At 42.1% G+C, this 21642-nt stretch overlaps 1 protein-coding gene across 1 annotated transcript in view; it reads left to right on the top strand.

Annotated features, from left to right (window-relative positions):
* The window catches only part of LOC133545541 (oocyte zinc finger protein XlCOF6.1-like), a 60742-nt gene extending 55231 nt beyond the window's left edge, over positions 1-5511 (top strand). Inside the window, exon 2 of the mRNA XM_061891244.1 lies at positions 3613-5511. Within this exon, the coding sequence (XP_061747228.1) occupies positions 3663-4973 (1311 nt within the window). The 5' untranslated portion in view covers positions 3613-3662 and the 3' untranslated portion in view covers positions 4974-5511. The remainder of the gene's footprint in view (positions 1-3612) is intronic.
* The last annotated feature ends 16131 nt before the right edge of the window (positions 5512-21642 follow it).

The following is a 21642-nucleotide window of genomic DNA, read 5'->3' as shown; positions in this document are numbered from 1 at the left end:
GAGCTTTGTAACATGCAGCTTGGATGTAGTTTTTATTAGCAAATTTGGAGGTGATAAAGCGGCCATGTAAAATTGTTAATGCTAATCAGTAGCATGTTCATGAACATTAGCGTCAAGCTAGCACATTTTTGTAAAAGTGCAGCCTTACTTTACTTACGTATTTTGAGTCGATTTCTTTGTTGGTATTGTAAAATACCGACATTACCTAAAGGTGGTTTGGCTGAGTCCACTCTCCGTTCTGCTGAGTGTCGAAGATAGTTAGTTTGTTAGCTAGCTGGATAACAACAGAGAGACAGATTTGTGTGACAGGTCAAATACGTCAACAGCCTGATTTGTATACATTGTTTTCCTGACCTGTAAAATGTGGCTAACGCATAAACCACACAGGTCCACAGGAAACTTTAGTTACAGAAACTAAAGCACAGGTGTCAAACTCAAGGCCCAGGACATCATTTCATCTGGCCCAAAAACACCTGTAAATTATATGTGTCAATAAAGTACTTAATATTTTCTCACTAAATGTAATTTATTGTTTTCAAATTGACAGAAAAAAATATATGTACTGTTTGAAATTGCATACCTTTTTAAACTTTAGTAGTATCCAATATTGTAACAAATATTACAGTATATTATCATACGTTCCAAAAAATTTCTGTCTAAATAAAAATAAGTACTTAAATATCTGCTTGACTTATGATTTTGCAGCAAACGACCCATCAAATTAATAAAAATGACAATACATTTCCACAGAGTTCTTTACAGCATATTACTGTAAATTGAAATAAATAAAAAAAAACTACCATTTTTTTTTGCGTTAAAATTCTGTTGGCTGAGCTGCCATATTTTTACTGTAAAATCTTGTCTTTAACAGTGTGTAACTGTAAATAGAAAAATGGTACGTTTGTTTTTAGGGTAGAAAACTGGCAGCTAAGTTGCCAGAATTAAAAAGGAACTAAACGTAAATTTAATAGTAAAATTCTGGCAACTAAGCTGCCAGCTTTTTCCGTAAAATACAAAAAAGTGGTACTGTGTTTATATTTACCGTAAAACGGGTCACCAACCTTTTTGAAACCAAGAGCTACTTCTTAGGTACTGATAATGCGAAGGGCTACCAGTTTGATACACACTTAAATAAATTGCTAGAAATAGCCAATTTGCTCAATTTACCTTTAATAAATAAATCTATATATATATATAAAATGGGTATTTCTGTCTGTCATTCCGTCGTACATTTTTTTTCCTCTTATGGAAGGTTTTATGTAGAGAATAAATTATGAAAAAAACACGTAATTGAACGGTTTAAAAGATGAGAAAACACGAAAAAAATTCAAATTAAATTTTGAAACAGTTTATCTTCAATTTCGACTCTTTAAAATTCAAAATACAACCGAAAAAAAGAAGAGAAAAACTAGCTAATTAGAATCTTTTTGAAACAATTTAAAAAAGAATTTATGGAACATTATTAGTAATTTTTCCTGATAAGGATTAATTTTAGAATTTTTATGATATGTTTTAAATAGGTTAAAATCCAATCTGCACCTTGTTAGAAAATATAACAAATTGAACCAAGCTATATTTCTAACAAAGACAAATCATTATTTCTTCTAGATTTTCCAGAACAAAAATGTTAAAAGAAATTCAAAAGACTTTGAGATAAGATTTAAATTTGATTCTACAGATTTTCTAGATTTGCCAGAATAATTTTTTTGAATTTTAATCATAAATTAGTTTGAAGAAATATTTCACAAATATTCTTCGTCGAAAAAACAGAAGCTAAAATGAAGAATTAAATTAAAATGTATTTATTATTCTTTACCATAAAAATATATATATATATTTACTTGAACATTGATTTATATTGTCAGGAGAGAAGAGGAAGCAATTTAAAAGTTAAGTGTTTAAAAATCCTAAAATCCTTTTTAAGGTTGTATTTTTTCCTCTAAAATTGTCTTCCTGAAAGTTATAAGAAGCAAAGTAAAAAAAATTATGAATTTATTTAAAAAAGTGAAGACCAAGTCTTTGAAATATTTTCTTGGATTTTCAAATTCTATTTGAGTTTTGTCTCTCTTAGAATTAAAAATGTCAAACAAAGCGAGACCAGCTTGCTAGCAAATAATTAAAAGTTCAAAAATTGAGGCAGCTCACTGGTAAGTGCTGCTATTTGAGCTATTTTAGAACAGGCCAGCGGGCGACTCATCTGGTCCTTACGGGCTACCTGGTGCCCGCGGGCACCGCGTTGGTGACCCCTGCCGTAAAATGTTGTAAGAAAAAAACAACAACACTATTGTACAGTAACATTTTGTAATTGTAAAGTTTTTACTGTAAAATCGACAGCCTACTTAAAAAAAAAATATATGATTAATAATGAAATCCAGAGGCAAATTAATACATTATCACTGTTACAAGCGGCCCTCTGACGGCAGCCATAACTGCCATGTGGCCCTCAATGAAAACCAGTTTGACATCCCTGAACTAAAGGTTCCAGGAACTCAAAAGTGTCAAAACTTTTGGTGGAAAATTTGATTTGATTCCAAAAAATCAAATCAAAAATTAAAAAAATAGTTTATAGTTTAGCACCTCTCTGTGTGCAATTTGTATTTTCCACCCACAGTCTAAATCAGGGGTAGGGAACCTATGGCTCACGAGCCACATGTGGCTCTTTTGATGACTGCATCTGGCTCTCGGATAAATCTGAGCTGACATTGCTTAACACGATCAGTAATCAATAATTCCACTTGTAATCACAGTGTTAAAAATAACGTTCAAAATATAAAATATTGTCATGCATTTTTATGTTCAAGAAGTTGGTAAGAAGTCATTTATTTATTATTGGTTAGTGTGGGGCTTGCCCTCCAGAGGGTTCTTCAGACCACTAAGCACTGACATGAGAGCCTGTTTCAGGGTTACAATATTGTTTTATTTTTCAATAAGTCTCTCAGTTGCTTTCCAGCAATTGTCTTTTTCTCTTTCGTTATCGCTCGCGCTCTGGCTCCAGCCCCAAGCCCGTTACTCCTCCTGGCTGCTGCTTATAACATAGCGACAGGTGATCAGATAAAAAGGCCCAGGTGGGCCATCTACACACCCTGCTTTGCTGCAGGCTCGCAGGCCACGCCCCCTCCACAGTTAGCTTCAGAATAACAATGTTATTACAAAGAATAAGAGACCTCTCTAGAAATGTTGGTCTTTCTTAAAAATGCACGCCTTTTGTTGAGTTCAGTGTTAAAAAATATATTATATGTCTCTTACGGAAATACATTTTAAAATATTTGGCTTCTTGGCTCTCTCAGCCAAAAAGGTTCCCGACCCCTGGTCTAAATACTTCTGTATATATGTATATAGTATAATATTTAAACAACACATTCAGAACATTTGTTTCTCAGGACTGGACTGTGCGCCTTACCTCCTTTTGCACTATTTTTCTTTTCTTTCCGTCCTATGTTTTGCATATTTGTAGACTGTCGTACTGATACTGGAGTTGCTTTTAATCTCATTGTACTTGTGTATAGTGACATTAAAAAGACATTCTATTCTATAAAAAAAGGCTAAAGTCTCATGTGAATGAGCAAAGCTGGGCTTCTTCAAAGCACATTTTTTTCTTCCTGTGACTTGCAGACGTAAATGAAGACCATCCTCCCCCTGAGGAGCAAGTGTGGAGTTACAGGATGAAGCAGGAGGATCCACAGACCCCCCACATTAAAGAGGAAGAGTCGTTTCCTCTCCGCATTAAAGAGGAAGAGGAGGAACACAGCATCAGTCAGGAGTTAGAGCATCTTAAAGGAGTCGAGGAGTTCCCAGTGATTGGTGTCCCTGTGAAGAGTGAAGAGGTCAAAGGTGAAAGTGAGGAGAGGGGAGGGGGGGAGCCTCCAAGCAGCAGCTCAACACAACACATGACAACAGAAGCTGATGGAGACCACTGTGGAGGATCACAAGCAGACAAGCTCTTAGCTCCACTATCAGATAGTGAGGACACAACCTCACACTCTCCTGACACTGATGATGAAGACTCTAAAGATGTTAAGACATGTCACACTGACAACACACACTTCACATGTTCTCTCTGTGACAAAACTTTTAAGGACCGAAGCAATCTAAAAAGACACATGAAAAGTCACACAGGAGAAAAAACATTCATGTGTTCAGTTTGTGGTAAAAGATTCTCGCAGAAGTCCCATTTTAAGGAACACACTAGAATACACACAGGAGAAAAACCTTTTACCTGTTCAGTGTGTGGTATCAGTTTTAGACGAAGTCCACATCTGACAGTGCACATGAGAATACACACTGGGGAAAAACCGTATTCTTGTACGATCTGCAACAAACAATTCTGTGACCGAACAACCCTGGTGGTACACACTAGGAGTCACACTGGCGAGAAACTTTCTTCCTGTTCAATTTGTGGAAAAGGTTTTGTACAAAGTCAGTATCTGAAAATTCACATGAGAATACACACTGGGGAAAAACCCTTTAGGTGCTCAGTTTGTGGTAAAGGATTTTCCCGGAAAGCACATTTGGCTTTACACACAAAAACACACACTGGAGAGAAACGGTTTTCATGTTCAGTGTGTGGTTTAGGTTTTATACGAAATGCAGATTTGAAAAGGCACATGAGAACACACACTGGCGAAAAACCGTTCACCTGTTCAATATGTGGTAAAAATTATAGACAAAATCGGGATTTGAAAATACACATGAATAGACACACTGGGGAAAAACCTTTTGCTTGTTCAGTATGTGGTAAAGGTTATAGACAAAATCGGGATTTGAAAATACACCTGAGAAGACACACTGGGGAAAAACCGTTCGCCTGTTCAAGCTGCAACAAAAGCTTCAGTAAACAAATAACACTTGTGACACACATGAGAAGACACACTGGTGAGAAAGTGTACAGTTGCAGTGAGTGTGATGAAAGGTTCTCTTACAAATATCAGCTTAACAAACACAAGTGTGCTGGTGAGAACAACAACAACAAATGAAGCCCCAGGAAAAAACGCAAAGACTCTGAAAACTTTGCTCACAACATCACACATAACAGTGGTGTCCAAACTACGGCCCGCTGAGGTCTTCAGTCCGACGTGTCCGTGCGTGTGTTTGTGGGCGCACGCAAGCATCCATATTACAGTGTATTGGGGATCCATCCAGTTCTACAGCTTGCCACCGGTGTGCTGGAACCCATCCCAGCTGCACATGGGCGGAAGGCGGGGTACACCCTGAACAAGTCACCACCTCATCGCAGGGCCAACACAGATAGACAGGCATTCACTCGCATACGTTGGGAAATTGTGCTTTAACGTAAGATGTACTGTATTTTCTTTTTACATGTTTGGCAAACTTTCCTGTTCAATTTTTTATGAAATTTGTATTCAAACTCAAATCATTGCGATCAGGTTTAAAAAAAGCTTTGTAGACGTGATTGCACTTTGAATGAAATCTCAGACAGAGTTAGAAAACATCATGGAAAAACTATTGAAGGGATGTCAATGTAAAAATTATTAACACGCTTTTATTATTACATTACATACTAATATATATATATATATATATATATATATATATATATGTTAGATAGATATATCTATATAGTTATATATATAGATAGATAGATAGATATCTATATTATATCTATCTATATATATAAATATATACGTATATATATATATATATATATATATATTTAGATAGATATCTATATCATATAAATCTATATATGTATATACATAGATAGATATATCTATAGACATATTTATTCATCTATATATATAATAAATAGAAAAATATGTCTATAGTGCTATATATATATATACATATAGATAGATATGTATATATATATATATATATATATATATACATACAGATAGATGGATGGATAGAAATATATATAGCTCGGTTGGTAGAGTGGCCGTGCCAGCAACTTGAGGGTTGCAGGTTCGATTCCCGCTTCCGCCATCCTAGTCACTGCCGTTGTGTCCTTGGGCAAGACACTTTACCCACCTGCTTCCAGTGCCACCCACACTGGTTTAAATGTAACTTAGATATTGGGTTTCACTATGTAAAGCCCTTTGAGTCACTTGAGAAAATGCGCTATACAAATATTATTCACTTCACTTCACTATGTGTATATATATATATATTTGATATTTATAACACTACACAAAATTCAGAACTGTATGTATTTGTGTGTGTGCGTGTATACCGTATTTCCTTGAATTGCCGCCGGGCATATAGTATGCGCCTGCCTTAAATTACTGCCGGGTCAAACTCGCTTCGCAAAATAATTAGCGCATGCTTACGGGTCAAACTCATGACGTCACGAGTGACACTTCATTTTCAAAATGGAGGAGGCTGACTTCAATACCGGTAATTTGAAATCGCATAAAGGGAAGAAGATTAACAGCTATTCAGTAGGATTTAAGGTCCAAGCTATTGAATACCAGCATGCTAAAAACAACAGTAAGCAGCTATGTTTTATTAATATACCCGTGGAGCCGACGGTCCGACAGACAGGCAGGGCACGCTGGAGTTGGCGGCGTGGGAACTCCCAAGTCACGTGACGAGGGAGAGGTTGCTCTCTCCCTCAACACATGATGTGGGAGAGAGCACAGAGTTCCCAAAGAGTAACTAGAGCAAGAGCATACCAGTCACTTCCTGCTAACGGCATACAACTACAGCTGATTGGACTGTGGCGGTCACGTGACTAGGAAGCGCACAAAGAGTAAATAGAAAGGCAAAAGCCTAAGTCTACACAAATGTATGTATGTATTTGACACATGCGTTACATTAAGGTAAGACCATAATAATGTTTTTTTTAATTAAATGTGCTTTTCATGATGGTATCCTTACATCACACTCAAATTGTTACTGCATGCCTTTGGTAAGCGCAAGAGTCAGAAGAGGTTTTAAATTAATTGGCGCATGCTTACTCTTACCGCATGGCTTTGGTAAGCGCAGGGGTGAAAAGAGGTTTTAAATTAATTAGCGCCCCGGCGGCAATTCAAGGAAATACGGTATATGTATATGCGTGTATATATAAATACTTATGAATATTTGTTTGTATACATACATATGTGTGTATATGTATGTATGTACATATATATATATATATGTGTATTATATATGAATTATATGTATATGTGTCTAATTACTTTCCTAAGGGAACTCTCCTGAAGGAATCAATAAAGTACTATTTATCTATGTATGTGTGTATGCGTGTGTGTGTGTGTGTGTGTGTGTGTGTGTGTGTGTGTGTGTGTGTGTGTGTGTGTGTGTGTGTGTGTGTGTGTGTGTGTGTGTGTGTGTGTATATATGTATATGTATGTGTATGTGTGTACATATATATATATGTGTATATATACAATATGTATACACATGTATATATGTGTAATACATATGTGTGTGTGTATATATGAAAATATATATATATATTTATACATGTACATATTTTATACATTAATGTGTATGTATGTATTTGTGTATCTATACATGTATATATACATGTAAGTTTACTTACATATATATATTTATAAATACACTCTTTACATGTGCATACATGTTTGTGTATATTTACATTATATATATTCATATATGTACACATGTATACATACTTATGTATATATGTATACAAATGTTTATGTGTATAGATGTGTATTTATACATGTACATGTGTATTTATGTATATATGTACATATATATGCATGTAAGTAATATTTATGCAATGGCTATATATATATATATATATATATAATGTGAGTGTTGTCTGTCTATCTGTGTTGGCCCTGTGATGAGTTGGCGACTTGTCCAGGGTGTACACCGTCTTCCGCCCGAATGCATCTGAGATAGGCTCCAGCGACCCCCCGTGATCCCAAGCGGTAGAAAATGGATGCATGGATATATATCTAGATCTATATACTGTATACTGTACTGTATATATATATATATATATATACATATATATATATATATATATATGTATATATATATATATATATATATATATATATATATATATGTGTCTGTGTGTGTATGTATGGTAATTGGGTTATACGTGTATAGCGCTTTCCTACCTTTTTTAAGGAACTCAAAGCGATTTGACACTATTTCCACATTCACACACTGATGGAGGGAGCTGCCATGCAAGGCCCTACCCACGACCCATCAGGAGCAAGGGTGAAGTGTCTTGCTAAAGGACACAACAGACATGACGAGGTTGGTAGAAGGTGGGGATTGAACCAGGAACCCTCAGGTTGCTGGCACAGCCTCTTTCTTAACAGTGCCACGCTGTCACCCATCCATCTCTCTCTCTCTCTATCTACATATATATATATATGTATGTATGTGTGCATATATATATGTGTGGGTGTATATGTGTATATATATATACACCCACACATATATATACACACATATACTGTTTTTATATATATACATATATATATATATATACACACATACACATATTTTCTGGTATGATTGGGGAGCTAGCATGTGTGTGTATTTGGTCATAGAATCCTTTAGAGGATTATTCTACTAAGGTCAAAAGTGCACATGTCCGTCACAAGCACTCCAGAGAGTGGTGGCTCTTGCCCCCATGACAATTGGAATCCAGGTTTGAATTTTAGGAGTGATAATAAAAACACTAGGAACATCTGGTAGGAAGCCCCCACAGATAGGAGTAGACGATATGTGCCTGAGGTCACCCGAGCCAAACTGATCAAAGGAATAATGTCAAGGAAAGATTGACTGGCCAGACTGACCGGCTCCAAGGCTAGAGCTACAAAGATTAAGAGTCTCTGTGTAAAAGGTATTTAAAGGCCAGTTGTCCGAGAGGATATCAGAAGAGAAATCAGGCCCGCTCTTTCTCCTGTAGCTGTGGCTCCAATCTGAGGCTCACGGAAACAAATATCAATCAATGTTTATTTATATAGCCCCAAATCACAAATGTCTCAAAGGACTGTACAAATCATTACGACTACAACATCCTCGGAAGAACCCACAAAAGGGCAAGGAAAACTCACACCCAGTGGGCAGGGAGAATTCACATCCAGTGGGACGCCAGTGACAATGCTGACTATGAGAAACCTTGGAGAGGACCTCTCAGATGTGGGCAACCCCCCCCTCTAGGGGACCGAAAGCAATGGATGTCGAGCGGGTCTAACATGATACTGTGAAAGTTCAATCCATAGTGGCTCCAACACAGCCGCGAGAGTTCAGTTCAAAGCGGATCCAAGACAGCAGGAAACCATCTCAAGCGGAGGCGGATCAGCAGCGTAGAGATGTCCCCAACCGATACACAGGCGAGCGGTCCATCCTGGGTCTCGACTCTGGACAGCCAGTACTTCATCCATGGTCATCGGACCGGACCCCCTCCACAAGGGAGGGGGGGGACATAGGAGCTTTTTATTTGACGATTCCTCTTTGGCGTCTTCTTGGCTCATCACATAGTCACTGTGTCCTGGGTGAGTGACACGACCAACCGATATACAACATCGGCCAAGCAAAGAGCTGTCTTAAAGGGGAACATTATCACAATTTCAAAAGGGTTAAAAACGATAAAAGTCAGTTCCCAGTGACTTGTTGTATTTTTTGAAGTTTTTTTCAAAATTTTACCGGTCCCCGAATATCCCTAAAAAAGCTTTAAAGTGCTTGATTTTCGCTATTTGCAATGCGACTATCCATTTCCCTGTGACGTCATACAGTGCTGCCAATGTAAACAAACAACGGCGAATACCACATCAAGATATAGCGACATTAGCTTGGATTCAGACTCGGATTTCAGCGGCTTAAGCGATTAAACAGATCACGCAAGTATTGAAACGGATGGTTAGAGTATGAAAGTAGTGAAGAAGAAACTGAAGCTATTGAGCGAATAGCTATTGACGCTATTCATAGCCATAGCATGGCCGAATAGCTGCGTTAGCATCGCCGGTAAAATGAGCGGACCAAACGATCAGGACTTTCGCATCTTGTGACACTGGAGCAACTTAAATCCGTCGATTGGTAAGTGTTTTTTTCACATTAAATGTGGGTGGAAGGAAACGTAATATTGTTGCAAATGCATCTGCAGGTTATCCATACATCTCTGTGCCTTGTCTGCTTTAGCACCACCGGTAAATAGCATGTTAGCAATGATTAGCCTAGCATGTTAGCATCGATTAACTGGCAGTCAACATCAACAAAACTCATCTTTGTGATTTCTGTGACTTTATCGTTACAAATGCATCTGCAGGTTATCGATACATCTCTGTGCCATGTCTGCTTTAGCACCGCCGGTAAATAGCATCTTTGCGTTGATTAGTGTAGCATGTTAGCAACGATCAGCTGGCAGTCAACATCAACAAAACTCACCTTTGTGAATTCGTTGACTTTATAGTTGCAACTGCATCTGCAGGTTATCCATACATCTCTGTGCCATGTCTGCCTTAGCAGTGCCGGTAAATAGCATGTTAGTGTCGATTAGCATAGCATGTTAGCATCGATTAGCTGGCAGTCACGCCGCAACCAAATATGTCTGATTAGCACATAAGTCAACATCAACAAAACTCACCTTTGTGATTTCGTTGAATTTATCGTTGCAAATGCATCTGCAGGTTATCCATACATCTCTGTGCTATGTCTGTCATCGCCGGTAAAATGTGGAGACACTCTGGCACATTCAATGGGGGTCTGGCGGCAGACACTTTCACATCTTCTGGCCAGTGGTGCAACTTGAATCCCTCCCTGTTAGTGTTGTTACACCCTCCGACAACACACCGTCGAGGCATGATGTCTCCAAGGTTCCAAAAAATTGTCGAAAAAACGGAAAATAACAGAGCTGAGACCCGGTGTTTGTAATGTGTTGAAAATGAAAATGGCTGTATTACCTCGGAGACGTCACGTTCTGACGTCATCGCCACAGAGCGATAAACAGAAAGGCATTTAATTCGCCAAAATTCACCCATTTAGAGTTCGGAAATCGGTTAAAAAAATATATGATCTTTTTTCTGCAACATCAAGGTATATATTGACGCTTACATAGGTCTGGTGATAATGTTCCCCTTTAAGTCCAGCACACTCTGAAGATGGTCACTCGACACACATGCTTTTGGCCATCGTGCTGCTCCTCCCTGCCAGAGAGATTTGGACGTGTGTTTAGTCAACCGATAATGAATCAAAATCATGCCTTGTATCTTGAGGTCGACACAAAATTGGAACCATAACCGCTGTATGAATCTGGGAAGTAAAAGGAAGGGTCCAGAAGAAAACTTGGGCCACTGCCATGGCTGACAAACCGTTCGAGCAGTTCTGAAGGATGATTCCAAATCCAAAGGGCCCATGGGCTGCAGCGGTTTGAAGGCCAAACTGTAGCGAGGCTGAGGCGAGCAGGGATCGAGGTTATGGCAACTAAAAGGCAAAGCGAAGGTTCGCAAACATGTCCGTTGGAGCCAGTGGAAGGCCAGGCTGCAACAGGTAGAGGGCCACTAGATTTTAAAATCTAATAAAAGCAACCGGGATACGCTGTTTTTGTAGTAAGCCTAATGTAAACGACCCGTTGCTGTGGTGTAAGACACAACCTGTGCTAGAAAGAAGTGTCCTTCGCTATAGAGCTGGTGGTGCACTGGGTAAGGCGCCTGGCTATAGATCAGAAGAATCTAGGTTCTAATGCTGGCTACTTCAATAATCCTTGTTAAATAAACGAAATCAAAATTCTGTTAGGTCTTAGTTTGGGAGGTTATTTTGCAGGTACAAAAAAAGTCTCTTGCCATTGATGTGTATTTCTGGTCTTGTCATCCTAGTCTGGACAGAAGGGTTACACGGAAAGTGCGGCTGAATCAAAAGAGACGTCGGAGAGGCTTTACTGAACCAAAAGTTACTTCATTACAAGCAAGTGTCATTATACAGGACTGCAGCACCTGGAGGAGGTCAAGTCCCAAAAAAATTCAGCACTCCTAACTTGGAGGAGCTGAGCCACAGTCTTATATTAATTCTTCCTCTGTCTGGGTATGTGTTAATTCAGGAGAGTACAACCTGACCATGTAAGGAGATGTTTGTGTGTAAATGACTGGGAAGACAACAGAGGTATACCATAACTTGTAGGTTGACGTTCAATCAATCAATCAATCAATGTTTATTTATATAGCCCTAAATCACAAATGTCTCAAAGGACTGTACAAACCATTACGACTACGACATCCTCGGAAGAACCCACAAAAGGGAAAGGAAAACTCACACCCAGTGGGCAGGGAGAATTCACATCCAGTGGGACGCCAGTGACAATCCTGACTATGAGAATCCTTGGAGAAGACCTCAGATGTGGGCAACCCCCCCTCTCTAGGGGACCGACGTGCAAATCGGTCGTACGACCTGGGTATAGGGGCGAAAGACTATTCGCCTTTGGAGTCTCTCCTCCAGGAATGAGCTATCACTTTTGCATTCCGAAGTCTGACTCTATTGCCTCTTCTTGTGAGAGAGTTAACCTAGTCCACATGCGAATGCCCAACTCAGGCTCCTTAATTTATTATGGGCTCAACCATTACCCACTTAAACCTGGTGGTTCGCTTTCTCCAAGTTGAATATATACAGTCAACTTATGTAGAATATGACATGAGTTAATTAATTCGCATCACCATGAAAGTCTACAAACTTTCAAACATGTTTTATCTTATCAAACTTGAAGTTGTGATACTCAGGGTAGTCAATAGAAAACAAAGCAGGCGAGAAGAAGGTGACCAAAAGCAATAAAAATTGGACTCTCATACATCTTAACGGTTGTTCTCTACGACAAAACAGAGTGAAACCAACCTTCCCTGAGCTTACTCTCCTCTTGTTAGAGTATAAATTGTCTGGGTTTTGGCACCAGCATTTAGACCAGAAATGACCAATCTAAGTCTAAGACCTGATCTGACCAATCTAAGTCTAAGACTAGATCGGACCAATTTTAAGTCTGTGAGCATGGACTGATAAAGCCTGCTTTGATGAGAAGCGAAACGTTGTCTAGGACAACCCAGTTGCGACCCATTGAATGACCTGAGAACACAACGACCTGGATGAATGAGGACAGCCATTGACATTATTTGTTCCGTGAGACAGTAGTTCCTCCCGAACATTCGGTGCTCGCACACTGAAAAAGGTTCTATTCGTTGGCGTCGTTCAGAGTGCCACTTAAAGGCCTACTGTAACCCACTACTAGCCACCACGCAGTCTGATAGTTTATATATCAATGATGAAATATTAACATTGCAACACATGCCAATACGGCCTTTTTAGTTTACTAAATTACAATTTTAAATTTCACGCGGAGTTTCTTGTTGAAAACGTCGCAAAATGATGACTTCGTGTTTGTGACGTCTCAAGTTGTAACGGACATATTAGCCCAGCACCACTTACGGCTAAAAGTCGTCTCTTTTCACCGCATAATTACACAGTATTTTGGACATCTGTGTTGCTGAATTTTTTGCAATTTGTTCAATTAATAATGGAGACTATAAATAAGAATTTTGTTGGTGGAAAGCGGTGGATTGCAGCTGCCTTTAGCACCGAGACACAGCCGGTGTTTGTTTGTTGTGAAGCTTTAACACAGAGCGGTCAAGCGAACATGTTTCTCTACGTCAACCAGAAAGTTTTGGGATGGGAAAATTGTGGTATTAAGTCGGCTCTTCCTGGAGACTTCTGTGGATTATGGGACCTCATCCTGCAGTTCAAAAAGGCAGCTGTGATCTTGGCTCCTCGGCTTCTCTCAGAGACACTGGCGTTCACCGCAGCCATCCGACTTTCAGGTATGAGTTTAAAATCTCACTAAAATACTATTAACACAATAAGCAGATAAGGGATTTTCCAGAATTATTCTGGTAAATGTGTCTAATTACATCTGAAAGTCTCCCACTGCCGTCGCCTTTTCTTTTTTTTGTGCTTCACTCTAACTTTCCTCATCCAGAAATCATTCATCCTCGCTCAAATTAATGGGGGAATCGTCGCTTTCTCGGTCCGAATTGCTCTTACTGCTGGTGGCTCACATTGTAAACAATGTGAGGAGCTGTCACACCAAATTTCTTCCCCCCTACAAAAACCTTCCTCCCGGAAGACATTTGGCGTGACAGCCCCTCTAATGCCTGAAGGACCCCAATGAGGGCGTGATAATAGCAAGTTATAGTTACAGCTGCAAAATTATCGAAGCAAAAATAGCTCGAAAGGTTAGCATGCTGGAATGCTAATGTTTTTTCCTCACCGTTATTTTTCACCAATGACGATCAGCCAATTATAATGCTTTTAAAACAGGCAGCTGTGTGGGCTGCTTTAAGCAAGTTAAATGACTCTCAAGGGTTACAGCTACAAAATTAGCAAAGTAAAAATAGCTTGAAAGGTTAGCATGCTGGAATGCTAATTTTTTTTCCTCTGTTATTTTTCACAAATGACAATCAGCCGATTATAATGCTTTTAAAACAGGCAGCTGTGTGGGCTGCCTTAAGCAAGTTATATGACTCTTAAGGGTTACAGCTGCAAAATTAGCGAAGCAAAAATAGCTTGAAAGGTTAGCATGCTGGAATGCTAATGTTTTTTCCTCACCGTTATTTTTAACCAATGAAAATCAGCCAATTATTATGCTTTTAAAACAGGCAGCTGTGTGGGCTGCTTTAAGCAAGTTACTGTATATGACTCTTAAGGGTTACAGCTGCAAAATTAGCGACGCAAAAATAGCTCGAAAGGTTAGCATGCTGGAATGCTAATATTTTTTCCTCACCGTTATTTTTCATCAATGACAATCAGCCAATTATAATGTTTTTAAAACAGGCAGCTGTGTGGTCCTTCCACCCTCATTGGGGTCCTTCAGGCATTAGAGCGGCTGTCACGCCAAATGTCTTCGGGGGGGGGTGTTTTTGTAGGGGGGAAGAAATTTGGCGTGACAGAGCCCTCACGCCGGTGACGTCAAGCGCACATTGTCTGCTACTTCCGGTACAGGCAAGGCTTTTTTATTAGCGACCAAAAGTTTCAAACTTTATCGTGGATGTTCTCTACTAAATCCTTTCAGCAAAAATATGGCAATATCGCGAAATAATCAAGTATGACACATAGAATGGACCTGCTATCCCTGTTTAAAGGCCTACTGAAATGAGTTGTTCTTATTTACTCTGATCCATAGTAAATTTTTCAGCTCCGGGAATTTTAAACAAGGAATCACCGTGTGTTTGTGTGGCTAAAGGCTAAAGCTTCCCAACTCCATCTTTCTACTGCGAGTTCTCCAATATTAATTGAACAAATTGCAAAAGATTCAGCAACACAGATGTCCAAAATACTGTGTAATTATGCCGTTAAAGCAGACGACTTTTAGCTGTGTGAGTGCGTAATGAAACCCCGCGACGTCACGCGTACACGTCATCATTACACGACGTTTCCAAGTCTTTGATTGATTGATTGATACTTTTATTAGTAGATTGCACAGTACAGTACATATTCCGTACAATTGACCACTAAATGGTAACACTGGCGGGCACTAGGACCATTCTCACACCCAGCAGAAGGGGTGTGGTTTGTTCTACTGGGAGACACTTTAAATATTGCATGTTGTGTTGTGTTTGTCAGATTTTCTCATGTTGGCAGTCTACAATAAAGACCTTGAAGAGACAACATTCTGTTTCTTGCATTTGCCACATTGGTGACCCCGACAATGTTTCGCGCAGAAGAGGTGTCTTCATCGGCCATGTCGCCCCATCTCCAGCAACCTGTGGCTCCATCTACCTGCGTGCTTCCGGAGTTCTGGCAGAGCGACCCGGCCTCATGGTTTCAACACGTCGAGTCTCTCTTCAACCTGCGAGGGATAACCGGCGACGACTCCCGGTATCACTTGGTTGTGACATCACTCGACCAGGCAACCACTTGCCGCGCGATGCAGATTTTGCGAAACCCTCCACGGAGCGGCAAGTACCCTGCCCTCAAGAATTTCCTGCTTCGGAGGTTCACACTGTCTGACGCTGAGAGGGCGGATAGACTTCTTTCCCTGCCGGGTCTGGGCGATGGCCCCGCCGTGGATTAATGAGTGTACAAAGCCTCATGTTTAAGAGTTCAGAGTGGACCAAACATGCAGGAAACGTCCTGACCTCAATTTGGCTCGGTGTGCCAAACACTGCACCTACAGGAAACAGATGTTTGAGCAATAACGAACTTAACAGGAAACCAAGCAAACACTGCACATACAGGAAACAGATGCTTGAGCAACAACCAACTTAACAGGAAACCAAGAGTGGTTCCTAGACACGAGACACATAGCAACTGACGTCAGTCAGTAGACTGACCAATCAGATAACTACTGGCACAGGGTATATAGCTGCTGTACAACAAACTCTCAGACAGATCGCTTTGGGTTTTCCTGGTACTACTGTTCAAGTGTACTATACGATCTCCGCTCTCTGCAGACTGCGTTAAATAAAATACTTCTACTCGACTCAACTCCTGCCTCCTCGAATTGTTTTCCTGCTCCCGGCCCGGGTGAGACGGCACTGAAAGTGCGTCTCAACAGGATTTAATGGACAGTATGCTGTCACTGCTGGGCTCCGAGGAAGGCGGGTTCATTTTCCCGCATCTTTTCTTGCGGCAGTTTCCACCTGCGGCCCGTGCGGTGCTTGCTAACTCCACTTCCCTGGCCTCGCGCGATTACCGGGGCTTGGCTGAAGAAGCTGACCGGGTGCTGGTGGCTTCCAGACGGTTTGCCGTGCAGAGCGTGGAAGCGCCCCCGCTGCAGAAGACGGAGAACGCGGACTCAGCGATAGTGGCGGGAGTCGCTACCCGGGAAAGGCGCGAAGCAAGCCAGTGCTTCTTCCATCAACGTTTTGGCGCCAAAGCCCGACGGTGTGTCCCTCCTTGTTCCTTCACGGCCCCGGGAAAACTCCATCGCCAGCGTTCAGTGGCGACTGTGGGCGCTGGCGAAGCATGTAAGCGGCTTTTCATCGCTGACTCGTCGTCAAGGAGACGTTTTCTGGTGGACTCCGGTTCGCAAGTCAGCCTGCTACCTGCCACAGACGCGGACAAGGCGACAGGTGGCTGCGGGCCGCTGCTGAGTGCCGCCAACGGCTCATCAATCGACACTTTCGGTTCCAGGTTGGTGACTGTGTGCTTCAGTGGACGCATTTTCCAGTGGAATTTTATCATCGCCGCCATCACGGTCCCCATTATTGGCGCGGATTTTCTGTGTGCTAATGGACTGCTTGTTGATATTGCTAACCGCCGATTGATTGATGCTGTGTCTTTTTCATCTTTTACATGTAAGGCAGGGGGACTTGGACCGTTTACACACGCTAATTATTCGGTATCTGGTGACGTTTTTCAGCGTTTGCTGGCGGATTTTCCGTCATTAATCACTCCCGCTTTTTCCACCGCGGACACTAAACACGGCGTCGAACATTTTATTCCCACGGTAGGCCCGCCAGTTTTTGCGCGCGCGCGCCGTCTTGACGCGGCTAAATCGACCATCGCTAAAGAGGAGTTTGCTACTATAGAGCGTTTAGGCATCGTTAGGCGTTCTAACACCTCGTGGGCTTCACCCTTGCACATGGTGCCTAAGTCAGACGGTTCCTGGCGTCCTTGTGGGGATTTTCGCCGCCTTAACAACATCACAACGCACGACCGCTACCCTATTCCGCACATCCAGGACTTTTCGGCGCGCCTGGCTAGTGCCGCCATTTTTTCAAAGGTAGACCTAGTTCGTGGTTATCATCAGGTTCCGGTGCGCGCCGAGGACGTGCCCAAAACTGCAGTAATAACCCCGTTTGGGCTTTTTGAGTTCCTGCGTATGCCTTTTGGCCTGAAGGGGGCAGCACAAACATTTCAAAGATTAATGGACTCAGTGTTGCGCGGGCTCAATTTTGTATTTGTTTATCTTGACGACATTTTGGTGGCGAGTCCTTCAGCTGAAGAGCACCAGTCACATCTAACACAGGTGTTCAAACGTCTTGACGAGCACGGCCTGATTGTCAATCCTTCAAAATGTCAGTTTGGGCTGTCGGAGATTGATTTTTAGATCACCGTATTTCGTCGCAGGGTGCCATTCCTTTGCCTTCGAAGGTGCAGGCAGTGGCGGATTTTCCTCGTCCCTCCACTGTCAAAGCGCTACAGGAGTTTTTGGGCATGATTAATTTTTATAATCGGTTCCTTCCGCGCGCTGCCCACCTCCTGCAGCCTCTTTATGGTGCCCGGCGTAATAAAAAGGCTAGCGATTCCCTCGAATGGACTCCTCAGCGGGTCCAAGCTTTTCAGAGGGCTAAATCCGCACTCGCAGGGGCTACTCTTCTCGCCCACCCTGTTTCAACGGCGCCCGTGGCCTTGACGACGGATGCGTCTGATGTCGCCGTGGGTGCTGTGGTTGAGCAGCGGGTGGCGAATTTGTGGCAGCCTCTTGCGTTCTTCAGTCGCAAACTGCGAGATGAGCGTAAGTACAGCGTATTTGATCGAGAATTGTTAGCACTGTATCTCGCGACACGCCATTTTCGTTTTCTGTTGGAGGGTCGATCTTTTACGGCTTTTGTTGATCACAAACCCCTGAGGTTTGCCATGTCAAAGGTCACGGAGCCTTGGTCAGCCCGTCAGCAGCGTCACTTGTCGTCCATCTCGGAGTTCACTACGGACATTCAGCATGTGGCCGGTAAGGCCAACCCTGTGGCTGACTGTCTCTCACGCGTACTCGTGTGCCCCGTGCAGCTCGGTTTAGATTTTTCGGGAATGGCCGCTGACCAGCCCGACGACCCCGGCATCCGCGCACTCAAAGCTGAAGGTACGGCACTTGTGCTCAAGGAGGTGGTGGTGCAGGATGGCGGTCCCGCCCTCCTTTGTGATGTGTCCACTGGCCGCCCTCGGCCTGTCGTCCCGGTAGACTGGCGCCACCGGGTTTTTGACGCAATACCCTCCCTGTCGCACCCTGGCGTTCGGGCTTCTGTCAAGTTAGTTGGTGCCAAGTTTGTTTGGGCTGGCCTTAGGAAGGATGTTAGGCAGTGGGCTGCCGCATGCGTGGCATGTCAGCGTGCCAAGGTCCACCGGCACACTAAGGCGCCCCTCGAACCATTTACGATTCCGGTCAGGCGGTTTGACCACGTGCATGTGGACTTAGTTGGCCCCCTCCCTCCGTCGCAGGGTTATACACACTTGCTAACGATAGTAGATCGCACCACCAGATGGCCTGAAGAGGTTCCTCTTTCCTCCACTGCCTCTGTAGACGTTGCCCGTGCGTTTCTGTCGGCCTGGGTTGCGCGTTTTGGCACGCCATCCGATATCACCTCGGACAGGGGATCCCAATTCGTGTCAGAGCTTTGGTCAGCGTTGGCGCAGTCATTGGGTGTACAGGTGCACCGTACTACAGCCTACCATCCCCAAGCTAACGGTTTATGTGAACGTTTTCACCGGTCGCTTAAGGCGGCTCTGCGTGCGGCGCTCGTGGATAGCAATTGGGTTGACCGTTTACCTTGGGTTATGCTCGGGTTGCGCTCAGCCCCTAAAGAGGATCTCGCTGCGGCCCCCGCTGAATTGGTGTTTGGTCAACCACTACGTGTTCCGGGTGAATTTTTACCTGAGGGTGGTGCCCCGCGATCGTTTCCCTTTTGGCCGAGGGACCCCTTGGCTCCTGGCCCAGTCCACCACTGTTTCCCTAAATCTTTTGTGCCATTGGAGCTTAAAAATGGCCGTTTTGTTTTTGTTCGTCACGACGCCCACCGTTCGCCCCTCCGACCCCCTTATGATGGCCCATTTAGGGTGCTGGAACACGGTCCTAAAACCTTTGTGCTGGATATGGGCGGGCGCAGGGAATGCGTTTCCATAGACAGGCTTAAACCGGCGCATTGTGTTGCGGGTGAAGAAGTACTGCCGGGCCAAGTCCCCCGCCGAGGTCGCCCTCCAAATCCTGTTAGGGTTGATTGTCCTTCGCCTTGTACATTGAATTATTTACATTATTTACAATCCGGGGGGTGGGATGAGGAGCTTTGGTTGATATCAGTACTTCAGTCATCAACAATTGCATCAACAGAGAAATGTGGACATTGAAACAGTTTAGGTCTTATTTAGTAGGATATGTACAGCCAGCAGAGAACATAGTGAGTTCAGATAGCATAAGAACAAGTATATACATTAGAAGTACTTATGAGTTGTTTATAATCCGGGGAGATGGGATGTGAATGGAGGAGGGTATTAGTAAAGTGTTGAAGTTGCCTGGAGGTGTTGTTTTAGAGCGGTTTTGAAGGAGATTAGAGATGCACTTACTTTTACACCTGTTGGGAGTGCATTCCACATTGATGGGGCATAGAAACCGAATGAGTTAAGACCTTTGTTAGATCGGAATCTGGGTTTAACGTGGTTTGTGGAGCTCCCCCTGGTGTTGTGGTTATGGCGGTCATTTACGTTAAGGAAGTAGTTTGACATGTACTTCGGTATCAATGAGGTGTAGCGGATTTTATAGACTAGGCTCAGTGCAAGTTGTTTTACTCTGTCCTCCACCCTGAGCCAGCCCACTTTGGAGAAGTGGGTTGGATTGAGGTGTGATCTGGGGCGGGGGTCTAAAAGAAACCGGACTAGCTTATTCTGGGATGTTTGGAGTCTAGATTTGAGGGTTTTGGAGGTGCTGGAGTACCAGGAGGTGCAAGCGTAATCGAAGCAAATTTAAAATTGTAATTTAGTAAACTAAAAATGTGTTGCATTTGTTAATATTTCATCATTGATGTATAAACTATCAGACTGCGTGGTGGGTAGTAGTGGATTTCAGTAGGACTTTAAATAAAAAAAATTCGCATTTAATGTATGATCCTGGAACTACTTGGTATTTGAATTATATTAAAATGTGTGGTATCATCCAAAACTAATGTCAAGTATCAAAGAAGAGAAGAACAAGTGATTATTACATTTTAACGGAAGTGTGGATAGAACATGTTAAAACAGAAAATAATCAGATATTAACAGTGAATGAACAAGTAGATTAATAATCCATTTTTACAGTTTGTCCCTCATAATGTTGACAAAATAATAGGTGTATAAATGACACAATGGGGCGGTATAGTTCGGTTGGTAGAGTGGCCGTGCCAGCAACTTGAGGGTTGCAGGTTCGATTCCTGCTTCCGCCATCCTAGTCACTGCCGTTGTGTCCTTGGGCAAGACACTTCATCCACTCGCTCCCAGTGCCACCCGCACTGGTTTAAATGTAACTTAGATATTGGGTTTCACTATGTAAAGCGCTTTGAGTCACTAGAGAAAAGCGCTATATAAATATAATTCACTTCACTTCACTTTAAGCAAGGTATTTGGCGACATCTTGCGGTTAAATTGGGTAACTACAGTGTAAAAGAAAATATGTCGCCATTGCGCGAAAGAAAGCTGACATTTGATCTGAAATGCAGAAACCTCGTTGCACATAAAAGCACAATTAAGGTTGCATTTACCACACATTTTACGCATTTTACCTGAATTAAACTTAGTCTGGAAATGATGACGTAATAAACCGGAAATGGCGTTAAAACTGGATGGGCCTAATAAGTGCACATGTAACCTAACAACTCAAAAATAAAACGTTTTTTTTTTTTTTTACATATATTTAAAAATATATTTTTACAGCGATATTTATTTAGAATTGTATTAAAAAAAAGACGGGGTAAGTACATTGCACCATATTTCAGTCCGCTAGGTGGTGCTAATGCATCTATTAGACGGAGA

This window comes from Nerophis ophidion, linkage group LG28 (assembly GCF_033978795.1).
Source record: "Nerophis ophidion isolate RoL-2023_Sa linkage group LG28, RoL_Noph_v1.0, whole genome shotgun sequence".
Classification (NCBI taxonomy): Eukaryota; Metazoa; Chordata; class Actinopteri; order Syngnathiformes; family Syngnathidae; genus Nerophis; species Nerophis ophidion.
Note: the sequence above shows the minus strand (reverse complement) of the source record. Positions and strands in the feature narration are given on the sequence as shown.